General features: G+C 42.9%; 1 protein-coding gene across 1 annotated transcript in view; it reads right to left on the bottom strand.

The window, feature by feature from the left end:
- Positions 1-5,606: 5,606 nt before the first annotated feature.
- Positions 5,607-21,150, bottom strand: part of LOC120857969 — a 119,240-nt gene continuing 103,696 nt past the window's right edge. Inside the window, exons 25-34 of the mRNA XM_040233890.1 lie at positions 17,886-18,369; positions 16,485-16,799; positions 11,436-11,477; positions 11,035-11,349; positions 10,751-10,783; positions 10,044-10,181; positions 9,561-9,653; positions 9,209-9,292; positions 8,558-8,692; positions 5,607-5,898 (exon numbers count right to left, since the gene is read on the bottom strand). Of these exons, the coding sequence (XP_040089824.1) occupies positions 5,753-5,898; positions 8,558-8,692; positions 9,209-9,292; positions 9,561-9,653; positions 10,044-10,181; positions 10,751-10,783; positions 11,035-11,349; positions 11,436-11,477; positions 16,485-16,799; positions 17,886-18,369 (1,785 nt within the window). The 3' untranslated portion in view covers positions 5,607-5,752. The remainder of the gene's footprint in view (positions 5,899-8,557; positions 8,693-9,208; positions 9,293-9,560; positions 9,654-10,043; positions 10,182-10,750; positions 10,784-11,034; positions 11,350-11,435; positions 11,478-16,484; positions 16,800-17,885; positions 18,370-21,150) is intronic.

Raw genomic sequence — 21,150 nt, forward strand, 5'->3', positions numbered from 1 at the left:
CCATGACTGATTGACCAACAACTAGATCTAAACTTCTGTTTAAGAGCATCCACAGCTGGCGTAGCTCCTCTTCCCTTTACATCAGTCTGTGCTGACAGTTGTGCTTCCATTTTCCCATTTTTGTCTCTGAGCATCTTGACCTTCATCCTGAAACAACTCTCCTTTGCTCTGAGTTAGTCAGTCCATCATCTTTGATCTTATTTTTACATTCCACCAATCCTGTACTAATGAAAAAGCAGCATGTACTTTCCAAACCTCTTCTGTTTCTTCTTGATTTCCAGAACAAACCTGATTCCTGGATTTAGTTCTCCATGTAGTTAATTAAATTCTTCACCTTTGGATAAGAAATAATTTTGCTGAATTTTTTTTTTTCCTCACTTGAAGAAAATGGTACGTTCAAAACCTATATCCATGTAACCGAAAGGTATATGTGAGGGGTCCGGCTGCTAACCACTCAAAAGCCAGTATACAGGCCAGGTTGATGCAAAGGAAAGTTTGTTTTATCTCAGATGCCGGCAACTGGCAGGGAGGGTTTTGGACATCTGTTCAAGGGCCGACTCTGCCCACCCCATGACAAGAAGTGGGTGAGAGCCTCTATAGACAGAGCTGGGGTGGGGGGAGGTTATATGCAGAAACAGCACAGTCATCTCTAACAGGCATCTTCACATTGGTCATCAGTGGTCTGATTAGCATCATCTTGGTTGTTTTCAGTTCAGTTCAGCTGCTCAGTCGAGTCCAACTCTTTGCGACCCCATGGGCTGCAGCACACCAGGCTTCCCTGTCCATCACCAACTCCCACAGCTTGCTCATACTCATGTCCATCAAGTTGGCGATGCCATCCAAAACATCCACTGGTTGTTTTAGGCACAGTTAATCTGTAGTGCTTGGGTGTACTTGTTCCCATGTCTTTGCAGTCAGTTCTCAGGACTGTGGGTGCTCAAGTCCTGGGTACAGAGTGGTCATCATGTAGTCACTGCTCCACCTGGTGTTCTGTATCTATAAGAAGCTCCCAAGACATGGCTCAGAATATCATCATAACCCTTGAGAAAGAACTAAAGGTCCTTACTGTGCTTAATGACTACATTATTATTATTTAGTCTCCTCTGAATGTTTTCCTTTGTTTCCACGTTTCTTGCTGCTCCAATTAAACCTATTCTTTGACTAAAGTTTTCCACAGGCAAAAGGCAGGCAGAAGACATGGTGAGGGGCAAGGATCATAGAGTCCTCTATGTTTCAACCACAGCCCTAGGGGCCCCCTTGGGACTTGGAAGGGGCTGGAGCAAGGAGAGGCTCTGAAGAACACGCTTCATTAACTTCATGATTAACCCACCTCTGCTCAGAGCTGATGTAATTACCAACTGCAGAGCTATTGAGCTCTTGTGGGTGGTGATTCTTAAGCCACTGCCTCTGGGGTGGCACTCAGAGTTCAAAGCCTAAGTGATTGCTCAGACTCAAAGTCTATGAACTGAGGCTCTGTCGCATGTGGAGCTTTGGTGCAGCTGAGTCCTGCCCGCAGACCAGCCTAAGAACACTGGAAATACAGGAAAATGTGTTCCTCCTTTAACATCAAAGACTCTGGGAACAGATCTGTTTTCCTTGTCATCAAATGCTTCCCAATCTGGGCATGCTAACCAAGGTGCCTGCAGTCTGCAGGCATTGTCTGAAGCCTTGCCAGGGCCCAGGATTGGAGTGAGGCCTGTGCCTGTGTATAAGCTCTGTATCTCCCCTCTCTATAACTTAACAGATGTTCAGCTAATATTTATCGAATGGCTGAAAGGCATTGTATTAAATGTTGAAGACAAATTTTCTTAAATATAAAGAAATGTTTCTGAAAACATCATTTAGGTAATATTTTTGCTTTAAAGCAAATGTTTTCAGCAATTAGCAAGGCAAAATTTGATTTTCAAAAGCAAGCAGTTTATCACCAACAGATACATCACAACTAACACCACAAATCTCTATCTCTAAAGATACATGAGATAAACCACAACATACTAACATGTGGATTCTTACTAAGTCTTAATCAAACGCAATTAGGAAACAGGATATTCATTCATATGATTTATCATTGACAGTTTTTAAATTAAAATCACACAGCAATATCACAGAAAGAAAATTGGGAATTAAAAATGTACAGTTACACCACCTATATGATATAAGAAAGGAGAGGAGGTGTAGAAAGAGTTCTTTGGCTTAAAATAACAAACAGCTTAATTAGTCTTTCACTTTGCAAAGGAGAGTCCTCTGGGGCTAATCTTGAAAGATGCTGTGGAGACCAGGACAGCTCAACTGTTCTACACAACAGTTAGAATTGTGAACTGATAATTTTGGATAATGTTGCGCTTTGATTCCCTTCTCTTTACTTTTTGTGAATCTACCGTAGGTTTTTACATTTTTGTTGCCACATGGCTCACATAAAACATCTTACAGAGAAAACAGTATATATATACCACACTGATAACAAATTAATTTCCATGACATACAAAAGCTCTACCTTTTTATCCTCTTCTACACTTTTTGTTTTTGATGTCAGAATTTACCTCTTTTTATACTGTATATCCACTAACAAAATATTTTTCTCTATAGCTGTTTTAATACTTCCTTTAGACTAGAGCTAACTGGTTAGCACACTACCATACTACAGCATTAGAGTGTGCTGAATTTGATTCAATATTTACATTTACAAGTCTGCTATATATTTTCACTTCTTTCATGTAAAAATTAGCATCCTTCATTTAGTTTGAAGAACTCCCCTCAGCAATCTTGTAAGCCAAGCCTAATGTTGGTGAATTCCTGCAATTGGGAAAGTGTTTATATCATCTTCATTTATGAAAAACAACCTTCCTGAGAAAACATATTCTTGGTTGGTAGGGTGTTTTGTTTGTTTTTTTTTTTTGTCATAAGATTGAATATATTATCACTTTCTCTCCTGGACGGTCAGGTTTCTACTAAGAAGTCCACTGATATTTTTAAGGGAATTTCTCTTTTGTGAGCATTTACTTTTCTGTTGCTGCTTATAAAATTCTGTCTTTTTCTTGATTACAAGCAATGTGTCTTGGGGATGATCATTTTGAATGAACTCTGAGGAGTGACCTACTACTAGCTACATGAACTTGGATGTCTAAATCTCATCAGATTTGGGACTTATCTGGTATTGTTTCTTTAAGTACAATCTCTGTCCCTTTCTCCTTCTTTTCTCCTTCCAAGACTCCAATAATGTGCGGGCTGTTTCTGTGAATGTTACCCCATAGTTCACACAGGTTCTTTCACACCTGTTCAATAATTTTCTTCTTTGTCCCCTGGCTAGATAACCTTGATAGTCCTGCCTTTTAAGTTACAAAGTCTTCTGATCTAGGTAGCATTTTTCATTTTGCTGCATTTCAGTCATTGTAGTCTTAAGCAACTGATCCAACCAGTCAATCCTCAAGGAAATCAGTCCTGAATATTCATTGGAAGGACTGATGCTGAAGCTGAAACTCCAATACTTTAACCACCTAATGCAAAGAACTGACTCATTGGAAAAGACCCTGATGCTGGGAAAGATTGAGGGCAGGAGGAGAAGGGGATGACAGGAGATGAAATGGTTGGATGGCATCACCGACTGAATGAATATGAGTTAGAGTAAACTCTGGGAGTTGTTGAAGAACAGGGTAGCCTGATATGCTGCAGTCCATGGGGTTGCAAAGAGTCGGACACGACTGAGCCACTGGACTGAACTGAACTGAACCTTAAGTAACTGAATTTATGTTTGGTTCATTTTTCTGTTTGGTTCCTTCTGTCATTCTGTTTGCCTCACTGCAAAGCTTGAGGGATCTCAGCTCCTTACCAGGATTGAATCCAGACCACAGCAGTAAATGCATTGAATCCTAACCACTAAACCATCAGCAAACTCCTTGTTTACTTTCTCTTTTTTTTTTGGATTTCTATCTCTGTAAAAAAAAAAAAAAAACTGAGTTTATTCTGCAGAATAACTCATCCTAGCTCAATAATTACTGAGCCCGAGCTCTAGGACCCACAAACCACAAATAGGAGGTGGCCTGCTGCAAGCCCTGAAGCCTGGGTGCCTAGAGCCTGTCCTCCACAGTAAGAGAAGCCCGCGCATAGAGAAACCTGCTATCCACAAAGAAGAGCAGTGCCTGCCTGCTGAAACTAGAGAAAGCCCATGTGCAGCAACAAAGACCCAGTGCAACCAAAAATTAAAAACAGTAATAATGATGACGACAAATATTTTTTAATCGTCTTTTGTTCATATGTTTTCTTCCTGAATTTGTTTAATAGTTTATCTGTGTTTTCTTGGAGTTCCCTGAGTTTCTTGGTGTGTGTGCTTCATTTCATCATTAGTCACTTATTTCGCTACTTCCCAGTGGTGAATAGCCATGTAAGCTGCCCTGGGAGAAGCCCTGGGCATCTTCCCATCCCCAAGCACAGCCTAGAAATATGAACCTGCAAACATGAGTGTAGTTTGGAGCCCTGGAAACCTTCCAGAGTCATCAACCAAGTAATAGGTCCAGCTCACAAAGAACCCAGCACTCTCAGGTTTTATATTAGTTCAGCAGCTTCTCCATGATGTCCACAATGGAATTGGTGTTGGTAGGGGTCAGGGTGGGAGATTTGGGGTGTTGTGTAAATGTAATCTTTACTTGGTCACTCCTACATGACAGCTCTCTCTACCCTGAGGAATCATGGCAGGATCACAATTACATTTTCAGTAGTAAACAGATTAAAGCAACCTTGAAACAATCTTGAAACATCTGAAAATAGATGTTTTCAAAGAATCCCATTGGTCTGAAATTCTTCCTCTAAGAGATCAGTTATACCAGACCCCACCATCTACATCTCTGAAACATAAATAGCCAACTGTTTCTGATCTTTCTGTCTACATCCATTCTTCTGGATCCCCTCTGCCTAGGTCTCCACTTTTGTCCCCTTGCCCCACCTGAATACAGGGTGTGGGTGAGCATCAATTTGCCCTCCATCAACTTGAAGATATATATGAGCTGATATAATTCACTTAGAAGGAGAGATCCTTGGAGAGACAAGAAATAGCAGCATCCTGAAGAAATAGTAGGAAGGGATGGAGAGGAAAGGAAGGATTTATAAAGATTGGATAATCAACTAGATGAAGGAGAAGAGCAAAAAGGTGTCTGTATCCACTTAAGGAATAAATGAGAGAGGAAAAAGGAAGATGTAGCTGTGTACAGTTAGATTTTGAACTGGCCTGTGAACACTTAGGCAGGATAAGGAAAGTTGTATCCATTCTCTCTTACCAGCCAACCTTCCACTTTGAAACTCACACCCAGTCTTGTGCCCAAGAACAGGTGACAAACAGGTGATGTGCCATCTCAGGGAGAGCATCCAGGAAAGTTCAGGATTGGGTTTTTTTCCATGAGTTCATCTTGTTAGGAAGGAGTATGTGAATGTGGACCAAGTTTACATCCTTTTCTAAATAAGAGTGACCTGGAGCATTTGTGATCCAGGGTAAAATCATGCTCTCATTAGCCTCTAACACAGGTGAGAGAGCAGGTCAGCTCACTCATCTTGCATTTCCTGTAAGGAAAATGGTGTTTGAGGACCAATCCTCTAAAAGCATTTGACGTGGAACTTGCTAAATTACCAACACAGCAAAAAGTTACTTTATTCAGAATATTTCATTTTGAGCAATTTCCATATAAAACAGTTACAGGTCAGCACTACTCTACTGAAATAGAAGCAATTAGAATATCTGAGTCTTCATCTCATATTTAATACAAGATCATGGGAAAGTTACTGGAGGTGTTCCCAAGGCACTTAGCTCAACGTCATCATATCCAGGGTCCCCTTTCTTCCCCTGGAGCAGCCAGGGGCTCTCTTCTCCTTCCCCAGGATCAGCCACCTCTCTGGAGAAGTTCAGAGAAGAGCCTGAAATAGTACAGAGAAGTTTGATTAGAACTGAGACATGGGGACAGGACAAAGCCCAACAGTGGAAGGGAGTCAAGCAAGTGGTGATGACAAAGCACCCCTGGGACCGAGGTGTGGGCAGGAGGCTCAGGCTATTTCACATCAGTTACAGTGAGGATAGATCCCAGCTGTCCTCTCAGATCCAGTTTATGTGGTTTCTGGGGCCTCAGCTCCTTTGGAAATCTTACATCACAGGAGCTGAGGCTGTACTCACACAGGAGCTCTGGGAAGACCTGCTTCCAGGCTACACAGTACCAAGGAGATGCTCAAAAACAGTAAGAATCATAAAAAGAAATTTAAATGTTCTCCTTTCTCAGGTGATAGATGCAAATTCACAATAAAAGGGAGACTGGAGACAGGAAAAATCTGAATTCTTCACTCACAACCAAGTCTCACTCACAACCCAAGTCTGCTCTTAGTTGACTTGACCTCTGATCCCAAATGTTCACAAATAGTATCACAGGTACAGCCACAGATGACCCCTCCCCAGAAACTGCACAGGCCCTCAAATGGAGAAATATTCTTTTATAGTGAATGAGTGTCTTCTCCTGGCTACTGAAATAACTGGAGCAAATTAGACCTTCAGTTCAGTTCAGTTCAGTTCAGTTCAGTCACTCAGTCGTGTCCGACTCTTTGTGACCCCATGAATAGCAGCATGCCAGGCCTCCCTGTCCATCACCAACTCCTGGAGTTCACTCAAACTCATGTACATCGAATCAGTGATGCCATCCAGCCATCTCATCCTCTGTCATCCCCTTCTCCTCTTGCCCCCAATCCCTCCCAGCATCAGGGTCCTTTTCCAATGAGTCAACTCTTCGCATGAGGTGGCCAAAGTATTGGAATTTCAGCCTCAGCATCAGTCCTTCCAATGAACACCCAGGAGTGGTCTCCTTTAGGATGGACTGATTGGATCTCCTTGCAGTCCAAGGGATTCTCAAGAGTCTTCTCCAACACCATAGTTCAAAAGCAACAATTCTTCGGTGCTCAGCTTTCTTCACAGTCCAACTCTCACATGCATACATGACTATTGGAAAAACCATAGCCTTGACTAGATGGACCTTTGTTGGCAAAGTACTGTCTCTGCTTTTTAATATGTTATCGAGGTCGGTCATAAGTTTCCTTCCAAGGAGTAAAGAAAGAAAGAAAAGAAAGTGAAGTTGCTCAGTCGTGTCCGACTCTTTGCCATCCCATGGACTGTAGCCTATCAGGCTCCTCCGTCCATGGGATTTTCCAGGCAAGAGTGCTGGAATGGATTGTCATTTCCTTCTCCAGGGGATCTTCCCAACCCAGGAATCAAACCCAGGTCTCCCACATTGCAGGCAGATGCTTTACCATCTGAGCCAAAGGAGTAAGGGTCTTTTAATTTCATGGCTGCAATCACCATCTGCGGTGATTTTTGGAGCCCAAAAAACAAAGTCTGATACTGTTTCCACTGTTTCCCCATCTAGTTCCCATGAAGTGATGGGACTGGATGCCCTGATCTTAGTTTTCTGAATGTTAAGCTTTAAGCTAACTTTTTCAGTCTCCTGTTTCACTTTCATCAAGAGGCTCTTTAGTTCTTCTTCACTTTCTACCATAAGGGTGGTGTCATCTGCATATCTGAGGTTATCGATATTTCCCCCAGCAATCTTGATTTCAGCTTGTGCTTCTTCCAGCCCATCGAACTGATCACAAATGCGGAGTCTATGATCCACCACCATGGCTTAATGTTAAGGTCACCATGTATCATAGACTTTGTACTTGTTAATGTTAACATATAAACAGAGCTCATCTTAGATTATAAAAATGTTTCACCCAATTCAATACTGCAATATATATTTTTAAATCTCTACCTTTCATGTATCAGTTCAGTTCAGCCACTCTCTTGTGGCTGACTTTTTACCACTGAATGGACCGCAGCACTCCAGGCTTTCCTGTCCATCACCAACTCCCAGAGCTTACTCAAACTCAGCTCCATCGAGTTGGTGATGTCATCCAACCATCTCATCCTCTGTCGTCCCCTTCTCTTCCTGCCTTCAATCTTTTCCAGCGTCAGGTTCTTTTCCAATGAGTCAGTTCTTCACATCAGATGGCCAAAGTATTGAAGCTTCAGCTTCAACATCAGTCATTCCAATGAATATTCAGAACTGATTTCCATTAGGATTTACCGGTTTGATATCCTTGCAGTCCACACCACAGTCCCAAAGCATCAATTCTTTGGCACTTAGTTTTCTTTATAAATATGCTCAATTAATCAATAAATTTCTCTTTTGGCCATGACACAATGCTTGTGGGATCTTAGTTCCTTGACCAGGGTTGAACCTAGGCCTTAGCAGTAAAAGCACAGAGTCCTAACCACTGGACTACCAGGAAATTCCATAACCTATAAATCTTAGTGCAAGTATATCACATATAAAATGATAAGTTTATGTCACATTAGGGAGACATAAATGCCAAAAGTAGCATGATTCCTCACTCCTTGCAAGGAATCTAACGGCATTAAAGATGGCATATGGTCAAGATGATGCTATCAAATGTATGAGATTACCTATATTTTGAATCTCTAGGGAGGCCGGGCATTGAGGAGCACAAATTCACCCTTTCCAGATTGAAAAATAGTAGATCAGCTGACCCCACTCACCTTTCTGGAGGGACCTCACTCCATCCTCCTCTAGGGACAGTTTTTCCTCACTCCTCTGAGAGGCAGGAGGAGCCCCAGGCACTAATACCTCTTCAGCATCATCATAATTTTCAGCAGGGACATCAGTCCTCTCATCTGGGGGTTCCAAGAGAGACAAGGGGATGTGATGAAACCACAGTAAGTGGGTTGGTCTGGGAAATATCTAAGATCCCTTGTGATCAAGAGTTTCTGAATTGCTAAATAGAGGCACCAGTCACTTCTTGATTTAAAGGACTCTTTCTCTAAGACCATGTTTCATTTTGATGTACCCCTAAACCAAAACATGATTTTATATATCTTAAGATTTCCTGAAGGAAACTACATATCTCAAAGCTACTCTTATGCCACTGAACATTACTAAAATACTTCAACAAATTGTGCTTTACAGTTGTTATTTTTTAAAACATTGTGTGCCTGTTGTGATTCTGGACACAGACCAGCCCCAATGTGAGACACCACAGAAGAGCCAGAGAAGAGGAAGAGTGGACCCCATCTGGACACAAGGGATGCCTCTGGTCCATCAGAGGAAGACTGTTCCCCTTGCATCTTGTCACTGTGAGGAGGGAAACTCTCCTCCCCAAAGCCCAGCCGAGGCGGGTTCGCCTCCTTTACCTGGTGCAGATCTGTAGTCACTGTACCCCTCACCGTCCCTGGTGTAATACGGCAGCTTAATCACTGAGTCATCTGACAGGAAGCCTAATGTGGAGACAAACATCACACAACACACAGAACGACCCTCTCCACACCCACGGGACCTGTGTTAAGGTTGGGAAGGGACAAGCCTGGCTCCTGCCATGTAAATGGAGGCTGGGGGCTCACAGGGCTCGAGAGGCCATCCTGCCACTTTGGAGAGCCGCCTCTGTGAGCCTGGGGCACATGTGGGGTCTGTGGATGCTGAGAAGACCCGCACACCCAGTAAGTGGTGACAACCAGAGGTCCCAGGAAGGCAGACAGAGACACCCACCTGGACTACCAAGAAAACCCTCCTTCCGAGTCACAAAGTCATCGAGCTCCTCATACACGGCTTCAGCAAGAGCATCTTCATAGCTGGATAAGGCTGAGAGATCCCCCAGCAGGTCAGAGAAGCCGCCCCAGACACCCCGATCCAGCCAGCCCACCTTCATCTCCCCAGTGCTCACACGGGGGCTGCCAGGGCCTCGGCTTAACCTCCCACCCCGTGCACCATGTCGGCACCTTCTCCCCTCATCTGACCTGAATCCACAGCTCAGCCCCAACTTGTCTGGTCTCAAAGGAAAGTACAAGCCTTATGAGAGTTCACACGCCAGTCCTAAGAACCTCTGTCTACTCAGCCCTTAGAGCTCAGCACGGAGCACATGGAGCTCTACAGACTCAGAACAGAGACGTGGCCCAAGTTCCCCTCCTCACAGCTGCCCCATCTCCTGCCTCCACACACTCTCCCTGGTCCCCAGTTCCCCCTGCAGCGCACCTCTGCGCTCTGCTCTCCATCTGAGCAGCTGAGTCACCAGGATGATGAGGACCAGGAAGAGAAGGGCCCCCAGGATGAGGCAGAGGACCCCAGGCAGGGAGAAGACGCCAGGGAGAGGATTTGAAGTTGTTCTTGTCCCTAAAGAAAACAAGGGAAGAAGGTTGGAGAAGGTCACACAGAGGCACAGAGAAACCCCTGCCAGCATTTTCAGGGAGCTCCAGATGATGGCGTCCCAGCCTCAGACACAAGTACACTAACAGACTGGCCTCCTCTGGGTCTCCTCCTGAGACAAGTCAACTCCACTCTGGCCAGTGTGGCCCCGAGGCAGAGCCAGGGATTGTCAGGGAGCTGCCCTGCCGAGACAGCCTCTCAGGACCCAGCTCATCCCTTCTCCTTGGGCTTCAGGAGACAGAGCATCAAACAGTCCTGGGACCCGCACCTCACTGATGATGAATGAGCAACACACAGGGGCAAGTGGGAGATACTTAGATTCTACAACATGGAAACCAGACTCACTTGGACCCCCAGGCATGAGAACATTTGACCCTGGGAACCAAGGCAGGGGATTTCCCCAAAGTAATGCCCTGGCTCCTCCCCAACAGCCACAAACTCCTCAGGCTCTTTCTTCTCTTGAGTTGTCAGAGAGCCCACAGAACAGGTCCCCAGTATTTGAGTATTCTCCCCTGCTCGTGGATGGATCACAGTACCTGCTGTAGTCACGGGCAATGTTGTCCTTGCACCTAAAGAGAAAAACAGCAGTTTGGAGCAGGGTGATTGGCCAGAACACAGGACAGCTCATTTTTCCCTCCTTAGCCTGAAATCACCCCTGTCTCCACAACATCAGTATCCAGTCCTCCCAGCTCTCCCGTCCTAGGTCAGAGCCCCAGCACCAAGATGCTGTCAGGATACAAACTCCCCACCATGCCCGGCTCAGCCTGCTACCCCTTGCTGCCCCAGCTCACCCAGGGTGGACCCAGAGCACCTCACTCACCAGAGCACCTCACACCAGCATCCTCCTCGTGCTTGCAATCACTCTGCCCCCAGGGCTCCGCAGCACAGTCCCACAGGGAGGACTCCCGGCCCCCGCATCGCACCTCGTCCAGCCAGATGCTCCCATTTCCAGGGCCGAATGTCGCGGCCTGCACGGCTTCCAGGGCCCGGCCACAGCCCAGCTGCTGACACACCACCTCAGCCTCTGCCAGGCTCCAGGAGTCATCACACACGGTGCCCCAGGAGCCGCTGTGCCAGACCTCCACCCGCCCTGAGCACTCGCTGTCTCCTCCCCTGAGCCGGAGCTTCTCTCTGTCTGAAAAGGCAGCAGCCCCTCCTGTGACTGCCCTGGTGGGAGGAAGGAGCGCCTGGGAGCCTAGGGGAGGGGGCAGGCTGACGTACCTGTGCAGGGGGCAGCAGTTGGACAGCTCTTGGGTCTTCTTCCTACAAACAATGAACAAAAGACTGAAAAAATATATATAAAGAATTGAAGCTGATAGAAATAAATACAAATTCAAAACAACACACACACACACACACAAAATAAGGGTAAATAGTACGTGTCATAAAGTATCAAAATTTTAATATTCTTTCCAGATCATCCTATCAAACCTCCTACCCACTCTATGCCGAGAACCTTTGAGAAAATGATGGCAGGACCTCTGTGAGGGGTTGCTCATTTTCACAGTCAAAGACTTTACCACCTCTCAGTTCACGGAGTTTAACTGTAGGGAAAACATCATCAATAAAAGGTCTAACAGTTTAATGCCTCTTTGGCCTTCAAATGGAAAAGACAAAGAGATGAAAAAAGAGAGGCAAGGAAGGGAGTGAGCCTCTGCTTTTGAAATATCTCTCGCCACATTCTTAGCTGTGGGTTTGTGTATGTGGAGGGGGAGGGAAGGAGAGAAACAGAGAGAGAAATGTAGAAGGAATAAAGTGCTTTGGTTTGACCATTTGTCGCCCTCTCCAACATTTATTTATTTCATTCAACATTTACTGTCAAAATCTCAGTTCCCAATGTAACAGTATTTAGTGGTAGAGCCTTCTCAAACTCTTCTAAAAACAGAAGAAAGGAACACTTCCAAATTCACCTTATGAGGCCAACATTATTCTGATACCAAAGCCAGATAAGGACACCATGAGAAAAGAAAATTATGGGCTAATACTCTGATAAATACAAGTGCAAAAATCCTCAACAAAATATTAGAAAACTGAATTAATTTGACAATAACATTAAAAGAATCATACACCACGATCTAGTGATATTTGTTCTACAGATGCAAGGATAGTTCAACATTCACAATTAATCAATGTGATATACCAAATAAACAAAATGAAGATAAAAATCGTATCCTCAAAGCATGCAGAAAAAGTGACAAATTCAACATCCATTTATGGTAAAAATTCTTTTACAAAGTAGGTATAGAAGGATTGCATCTCAGCATAATTAAGGCCATGTGAGAAATTCACAGCTAACATCATACTTGACTATAAAAAAAAAAAAAGCTTTTCCTCTGAAATCAGACACAAGACAAAAATGTCTACTCTCACCACTTTTACTCAACTTAGCTTTGGTAGTCCTATCCAGGTCCATCAGGCAATAAAAAGAAAATCAAGACATCCAAATCTGAAAGGAAGAGGCAAAATTGACACTTTTTCCAGATTGAAAAATGAAAGTGTTAGTCGCTCACTCATGTTTTGTCTCTTTGTGACCCCCAGGACTATAGCCCACCAGGCTCCTCTCTCCATGGGTTTCTCCAGACAAGAATACTGGAGTGGGTTGCTATTTCCTCCTCCAGGGGATCTTCCCAACCCAGGAATTGAACCCAGGTCTCTTGCATTGCAGACAGATTCTTTACCATCCAAATCATGAGGAAAGAAACTCCCTTACTTGATATTATATGTAGAAAACACTAAAGACTTCACCAAAAATATGAGAACTAATACAGTCAGTAAAGATGTAGAATGAAAAATCTATATACAAAAATCAGTTGCATGTCTATACACTAACAAGAAACTGCCATAAGGAGAAAATAATTCTATTTACATTTGCATGAAAAATGGATTAAAAACCTAGGAATAAATTTAACCAAGGAGGTAAAAGACCTGTACACTGAAAACTATAAGACACTGATGAAAGATACTGAAGATGACTCAAATAAATGGAAAGATATTCTGTGCTTGTGGATTGGAAGATCTAATATTATTAACATGCTCATACTACCCAAAGCAATCTACAGATTCACTGCAATCCTTATCAAAATTCCTATGGAAATTTTCACAGATACAGAAGAAACAATCCTAAAATTTGCATGGAATCACAAAAGATGCTGAACACCAAAGCAATCTTGAGAACGAATAACAAAGCTAGAGGTGTTGTGCTTCCTGATTTCACACTATATTACAAAGCTATACTAATCAAAACAGTATGTTGTTGGTATGAAAATGAACACAGAGACCAATGGAACAGAATAGAGAGCTCATAAGCAAACCCACATTTCTATGGTAAATTAACTTTTGACAAGGAAGCCAAGAATATACAGTGGGAAAAGGACAGTTTTTTCAGTAAATGGCATTGGGAATACTGGACAGTCACATGCAAAAAATGAAACTGGACCACTATCTTACACCATTCACAATAATTAACTCAAAATAAATTAAAGACTTGATCACAAGTCCTGAGGCCATAAAATTTCTACAGGAAAAAAACAGAAAATAAAATCCTTGATGTCATTCTTTGTGATGATTTTTTGGATTTGACACCAAAAGCAAAGGGAACAAAAGTAAAAACAAGCAGTTGTGATGGCATAAGGCTAAAAAGCTTCTGCCCAATTAAGGGAACCATCAACAAAGTGAAAAAGCAACCTATGGAATTGGAGAAAATATTTGCATATTATATTTCTGGTAAGGATTATTATGCAAAGTACACAAGGAACTCAAACAACTCAGTAGCAAAAAAAAAATTGGATTTTTTAAAAATGGGCAGAGAACCTGAACAGACATTTTTTTAAAGAATACATACAACTTGCCAATAGGTACATGAAAGCGTGCTTAACACTACTAATCATCAGAAGATACAAATCAAAACCACAATGAGATATGACCTCATATCCTCTCGAAAGGCTTTTATCCAACAGAAGAAATAACAGGAGTTGAGGAGAATGTGAGGAGACAGGAAAGCTTTTGCACAGTTAGAGGGAATGTAAGTTGATGCAGCCCCTATGGAAACAGTTGAGGTGCATCAAAAATTAAAAATAGAACTGCCATATGATTTAGGAATTTCACTTTGGAGTATTTATCTGAAGGAAACAAAAACACTAACTTGAAAACCCAATGTTCACTGCAGCAACATGTGTTCAGTTGCTAGGTTGTGTCTGACTCTTTGCAACCCCATGGACTGCAGCATGCCAGGCTCCTCTGTCCTTCACCAACTCCCAAAGTTTGCTCAAATTCATGTCCACTGAACGGGTGATGCTATCTAACTATCCCATCCCCTGTGGCCCCCTTCTTCTTCTGCCTTCAATATTTCCCAGCATCAGGGTCTTTTCCAATGAGTCAGCTCTTCTCAGCAGGTGGCCAAAGTATTGGAGCTTCAGCTTCAGCATCAGTCCTTCCAAAGAATATTCAGGGTTGATTTCCTTTAGGATTGATTGGTTTGATCTCCTTGCTGCCCAAAGGACTTTCAATTCAATTGTGGTGTCCAAGCATCACAATTCAAAATCATCAACTCTTTAGCATTCAGGTTCTTTATAATCCAACTCTCACATCCATACATGATTAATGGAAAAACCATAGCTTTGACTATATGGACCTTTGTCAGCAAATTGATGTCTCTGCTTTTTAATACTCTGTCTAGGTTTGTCATAGCTTTCCTTCCAAGGAGCAAGCCTCTTTTAATCTCATGGCTGAAAACAGCATCGGCAGAGATTTTGGAGCCCAAGAAAAGAAAATCTGTCACTGTTTCCACTTTTCCTTTTTTTATTTGCCATGAAGTGATGGGGCCAGATGCCACGATTAAGCCAGCTTTTTCACTCTCCTCTTTCACCCTCAACAAGAGGCTCTTCAATTCCTCTTCACTTTCTGCCATTAGAGTGGTATCATCTGCCTATCTGAGGTTGTTGATATTTCTCACAGCAATCTTGATTTCAGCTTGTGATTCTTCCAGCCAGGCATTTCCCATGATGTACTCTGCATATAAGTTAAATAAACAGAGTGACAATATACAGCCTTGATGAACTCTTTTCCCAATGTAGAACCAGTCGGTTGTTTCATGTCCAGTTCTAACTGCTGCTTTTCGATCTGCATACAGGTTTCTCAGGAGGCAGGTAAGGTGCTCTGCTATTCTCATCCCTTTAAGAATTTTCCACAGTTCGTTGAGATCCACATGGTCAAAGACTTTAGTGTAGTCAGTGAAGCAGATGTTTTTCTGGAATTCTCTGGCTTACTCTATTACCCAGCAAATGTTGGCAATTTGATCTCTGGTTCCTCTGCCTTTTCGAAACCCAGCTTGTACATCTTGGAAGTTCCCAGTTCACTTACTGCTGAAGCCTGGCTTGAAAGACTTTGAGCATAACCTTGCTAGCATGTGAAATGAGCACAATTGTGGGGTAGTTTGAACATGCTTTGACATTGCCTTTCTTTGAGATTGGGATGAAAACTGACCTTCTCCTGTCCTGTGGCCACGGCTGAATTTTCCAAATTTGCTGACATATTGGTCGCAGCACTTTAACATCATCTTTTAGTATTTTATAGCAATATTTACAAGAGCCAAACAATGTAAGTCTTCACTGATGGATGAATGAATAAAGAAAATGTAATGCAGATATATATCCACCCATAAAAAAGAAGAAAATCTTGCCAGTTTCAACAACATGGATGGACCTTGAGGGCATTATGCTAAGTGAAACAAATCAGAGAAAGAAAACAACATATGATCTCATTTATATATGTAATCTTAAAGCAAAAAGCAAGTTCAGAGATTCTGAGTAGTTAGTGGCTACCAGAGATGGTAGATTTGGTGTGGGCAAAGGTAGTCAAAAGGTATAACCGTGAGTTATAAAATTAATAAGTAAAGAGAGCATGGTGACCATAATGATTACCATATTGTCTATTTGAAAGATGGTGAGAAAATACATCTTAAACATTCTTATCATATAGGAAAAATATTTAGCTACATATATGGTGATGGATATAACTAGACTTACTGTAGTGATCATTTATCAATATGCAAAAATTCATAACCATTATGTTGCAATGGCAAACAATATAGAGTCATGTCAATTATATCAAAAATTTTTAATAAAGCAAGTTTGAAACAGTGGATAAAATTAGCTCCATCCAAAATTCATTTTATAAACTCAACTTAAACCCATCACTTAGATTTTAAAATATGAAATCTCACTAATAACATCCTACAGAGTTGGGAAAGACATAGAAACAGACATAAGTCACCTGCACATGAGATGTAGGCTTCCTCCTTTGGAGAGCATGAACTGTATTTCCAAGGGTCAGAAGGACACTGCCAGAGAGAGGTATCTGTTCTCCGACATTGGATTAAATCTACCCACCGGGGTCTAGAACCTTCCCTAAGAGCAACAGAAGAGCTGAGGGTTCCACTGTCCCCACAGCCAAGCTGACTGCAGATGACGGACACGGTGACATCATCCATGGGGCTGCGGCAGACACTGCCCCAGGTCCCGTTGTAGAAAACTTCCAGCCACCCAGCACACTGCTGGTCCTCGCTGACCATCCTGAGGGCCAGGAACTCTAAGATTGAAAGGGAGGAGACAGGACACAGTGAGCACCCCACTCAGTGCTCTGGGTCTTCCTGTCTCCCCAAAATTGTGAACATTCATCTGTGACCCAGCTGAGGAAGCAAACCCATTAGATGACCAGAGTAAAACCTGTCTCCTTTTCACCTGACTTTGTCCATTTGTGTCTTTCTAAATATTTCTACCACCATGATGTAGTGGATATGAAGTGAGAGGAAGACCAACCTGGACACCGGCAGGGAGAGGGAGCTGACTCCTGCTTCCTGACAAAATATCTAAGAGAGTGTATGAAAGGGATGTGATGTGGACAGTGCAAAGGCAGATAAAGTAATGGACCTGTGACTATTTCCTTATCTGGCAAAAGGGACTTTGATTAAGGTAAGGACCTTGGGATGGTGAGATTAACCTGAAATATGGTGGATTAACCACCTGAGCACAGTCTAATCACATTCTTAGACTCACTATCCTTTAAAGGGGAATCCTTTTCCTCATTCTGGCTAGAGGGAGATGTGAATATGTATAACGGTAAGAGAGGTGGAGCGTTGCTGGTCTGATGATGAACAGAATGGGGTTATGAGTGAAGGAAGGCAGGCAGTTTCTAGAAGCTTGAAAAGACAGGAAACAGATTCTTTCCCAGAGGCTCAGAAGTGTTGTGGCCCTGCTGATACCTTGATCCCAGTCCACTGAGATCCCTGCTGGACATCTAAGCTAGAGACGTGTAAGGAAATAAATATGTTGTTTTAAACCATTAACTATGTGGCAATTTGTTACAGAACAAACAAAAACTAGAACCATGGCTTTAAGACTTCTCTACTCTATGTACCAGAAGAGTGAACCCTGATTTCAAGAAAAACTGTGAGAAAAGGCTCTGCCAGGGAACACTGTTGAGAAGAAAGGACCAGATTGTCAGCTGCTGCAGGAGGAAGTGAAAGCACCTCGTCTTCATGTCTGCTGGAAAGACAGGATCCATGGGAGGAAGCCTCCTTCTCTTCTCGTTTCAGCATCTCTCCCTTGGGGCTCAGATTCCCGTCCTCCAGGGCCCAATCCCTCTCCCAGACTGTAGACAGTGTGCAGCGCAGACCTGAGCAGATGACCCCGGCGTCCTCCTTGTGTCTGCAGTCGTGCCGCCCCCAGCCCCGGGAAGGGCACCTCCACACGTGGGACTCATTTCCAGAACAGTTCACGTCGTCCAGCCAGATGGGCCCTGATCCTGCCCCGAAGTGAGCAGACCCCGTGGCATTGAGGGCGTCTCCACAGCCCAGCTGCCTGCACACCACGCGGGCATCGTCCAGGTCCCAGCTGTCATCACAGATGGTGCCCCAGGAGCCCTGGTCAAGGATCTCCACTCTCCCCGCGCAGGGACCGCCCCCGTCCACCAGGCGGAGCTGTCTGCTGTCTGAGAGAGAAATGGGACAGTGGGGCGTTGTTGACCTGAGGAATGAGAAGGGTCTTCTGTCCTGTGGAACCCTCACCTGAGCAGTAGGAGGCGCTCTCCTCTGAGGCTGCAGACCCTGCTGGTTCAGACACAAAGTGGTCGCACTGGGGCAGCGCCTGGGTCTGATTTCCTGAAGAAACAGCAATGATAAGAGGGTTGGGAGGGTTGAACAGGAAACTCAGTTAAACTAAATAATTTTTAGGAGGCGAGGGGAATTTGGGGGAAAACGGATCCATGTATATGTATGGCCGAGTCCCTGGCTGTTCACCTGAAACTATAGTAACACTGTTAATCGGCTATACCCCCAATATAAAGTAAAAATTTCAAAAGAAAAAAAAAATGACCCAGTGATGGAGCTGAGATGAAAGCTGCAACATACCAGTAAAGTTATCATAATTTTAGTACTTCCTTTCTCTATGAAGAGCCCTGGTACTGACAAGGCCACAATTCCTGTTTTAAGCCAAGCTTTGCCTTAAGAATGGGTTTAAATAAGTTGGTCTGTCCTTAAATCTATCCCTTAAATAGAAGAAGCAAAACAAGATCCTTTCTGAAGGATTTGTACAATTTCTTATCTACAATGTTTGTGTTTTAAAAAATACATATATAAAAGAGATCTCATCGAAAACCAAGAGGAAAAAGAAACATTTAAAAATTTCCCAGGGTATTTGGCTCTTAGAGTTACCTAACAGAGAATTTATTTTATTAATTTTTATTTGAGTATAATTGCTTTACAATATTGTGGTAGCTTCTGCTGTACAGCAAATTTAGTTAAGTTATACATTGAGCTTCGTAGATGACTCAGTGATGAAGAATCTGCTTGCCAAACTGGAGACTGGGGTTCCATCCCTGGGTTGGGAAGATCCCCTGGAGAAAGAAATGGCAAGCCACTCCAGTATTCTTGCCTGGGAAATACTATGGACAAAGGAGCATGGCAGGCTGCAGTCCAAGAGGTCACAAAAGAGCTGGACACAACTCAGCAACTAAACAATAACAACAACATACACACACACATATATACATATGTACATATGTGTATGTGTATATGTATATCCCCTCTTTCTTGGATTTACTTCCTATTTAGGTCACCACAGAACCCTGAGTAGCGTTCCTTGTGCTATACAATAGGTTATTATGTGTGAGTGCATGCTAAGCCACTTCAATCATGTCTGACTCTGTGACACTATGGATTGTAGCCCGTCACGCTCCATGTCTATGAGATTCTCCAGGTGATATCTATTTTATACTTAGTATCAATAGTGTAGGGCTTTTGAGTCTGGTGGCTCATACGGTAAAGAATCCGCCTGCAATGCAGGAGACCTGGGTTTGATCCTTGGGTTGGGAAGATCCCCTGGAGAAGGGCATGGCAACCCACCCCACTATTCTATCCTGGAGAATCCCCATGGACAGAGGAGCCTGGGGGGCTACAGTCCATGGGGTCACAAAGAGTGGGACACGACTGAGGGACTAAGGACAAAGCACAGTACATCAACAGTATGTAAATGCCAATCTCAATGTCCCAATTCATCCCACTCTTCATTTTCCCTCTTAGTATCCAAATATTTGTTATCTAGGTGGTGTTTCTATTTCTGCTTTGCATCAAGTTCATCTCTACCATTTCTCTAGATTCCACATATAAGTGATGTTATGCAATATTTGTTTTTCTCATTCTGATTTACTTTACTCTACATGACAATCTCCAAGTCTATCCATGTCTCTGCAAATGACACAACTTTTTTCCTTTTTATGGCTGAGTAATATTCCATTTTATATATGTATCACGTCTTCTCTACCCATTCCTCCTTGAGGGACATTTAGGTTGCTTCTGTGTCCTGACTGTTGTAAATAGTGCTGCAGTGAACATCGGGATGAATGCATTTTTTTAATAAATTTATTTATTTTAATTGGAGGTTAATTAGTTTATAATATTGTATTGGTTTTCTCATACATCACCATGTATCCGCCACAGGTATACACGTGTTCCCCATCCTGAACCCCCCTCCTCCTCCCTCCCTGTACCATCCCTCTGGGTCGTCCCAGTGCACCAGCCCCAAGCATCCAGTATCATACATTGAACCTGGGCCGGTGACTCGTTTCATATATGATATTATACATGTTTCAGTGCAATTCTCCCGAATCATCCCACCCTCTCCCTCTCCCGCAGAGTCCAAAAGACTGTTCTATACATCTGTGTCTCTTTTGAATGATGATTTTCTCCAGGTATGTGCCCAGGAGTGGGATTGCTGAGTCCTACAATAGTTCTATTTTAAGTTTTTTGAGGAACCTCCTCCATACTGCTCTCCATAGTAGTTGTACCAATTTACATACCCATATGTAGGAGGATTCCCTTTTCTGTGCATTCTCTCCATCATTTATTGTTTGTAGATTTTTTTAATGATAGACATTCTGACTGATGTGAAGTAATACCTGACTGTAGTTTTGATTTGCATCTCTCTACTAATTAGTGATGTTGAACATCTTTTCATGTATTTGTTAGTCATCTGTATATCTGGAAAAATGTCTATTTAGGTCTTTTTCCCATTTTTTCATTGAGTTGTTTGTGTATTTTGAAGATTAATCCCTTGTCAGTTGCTTCATTTGCAAATATTTTCTCCTATTCTGAAAGTTGTCTTTTTGTTCTGTTTTTGGTTTCCTTTGCTATGCAAAAGCTTTTAAGTTTAATTAGGCCCTACTTGTTTATTTTTGTTTTTATTTTCCTTACTCTAGGAGGTTAGTCAAAAAAGATCTTTTTGCAATTAATGTCAAACAGTGTTCTATCTATGTTTTCCTCTAGGAGTTTTATAGTCTGACAGAGAATTTAAATAGCCATGATTAAAGTTCTCAAAGAATTAATTAACACAATGTGTATCTTGGCAGAGAAATGACAATAAAAACAAATGAAAATTCTACAGCT

This window comes from Oryx dammah, unplaced genomic scaffold (assembly GCF_014754425.2).
Source record: "Oryx dammah isolate SB20612 unplaced genomic scaffold, SCBI_Odam_1.1 HiC_scaffold_29, whole genome shotgun sequence".
In the NCBI taxonomy this organism is placed as follows: domain Eukaryota; kingdom Metazoa; phylum Chordata; class Mammalia; order Artiodactyla; family Bovidae; genus Oryx; species Oryx dammah.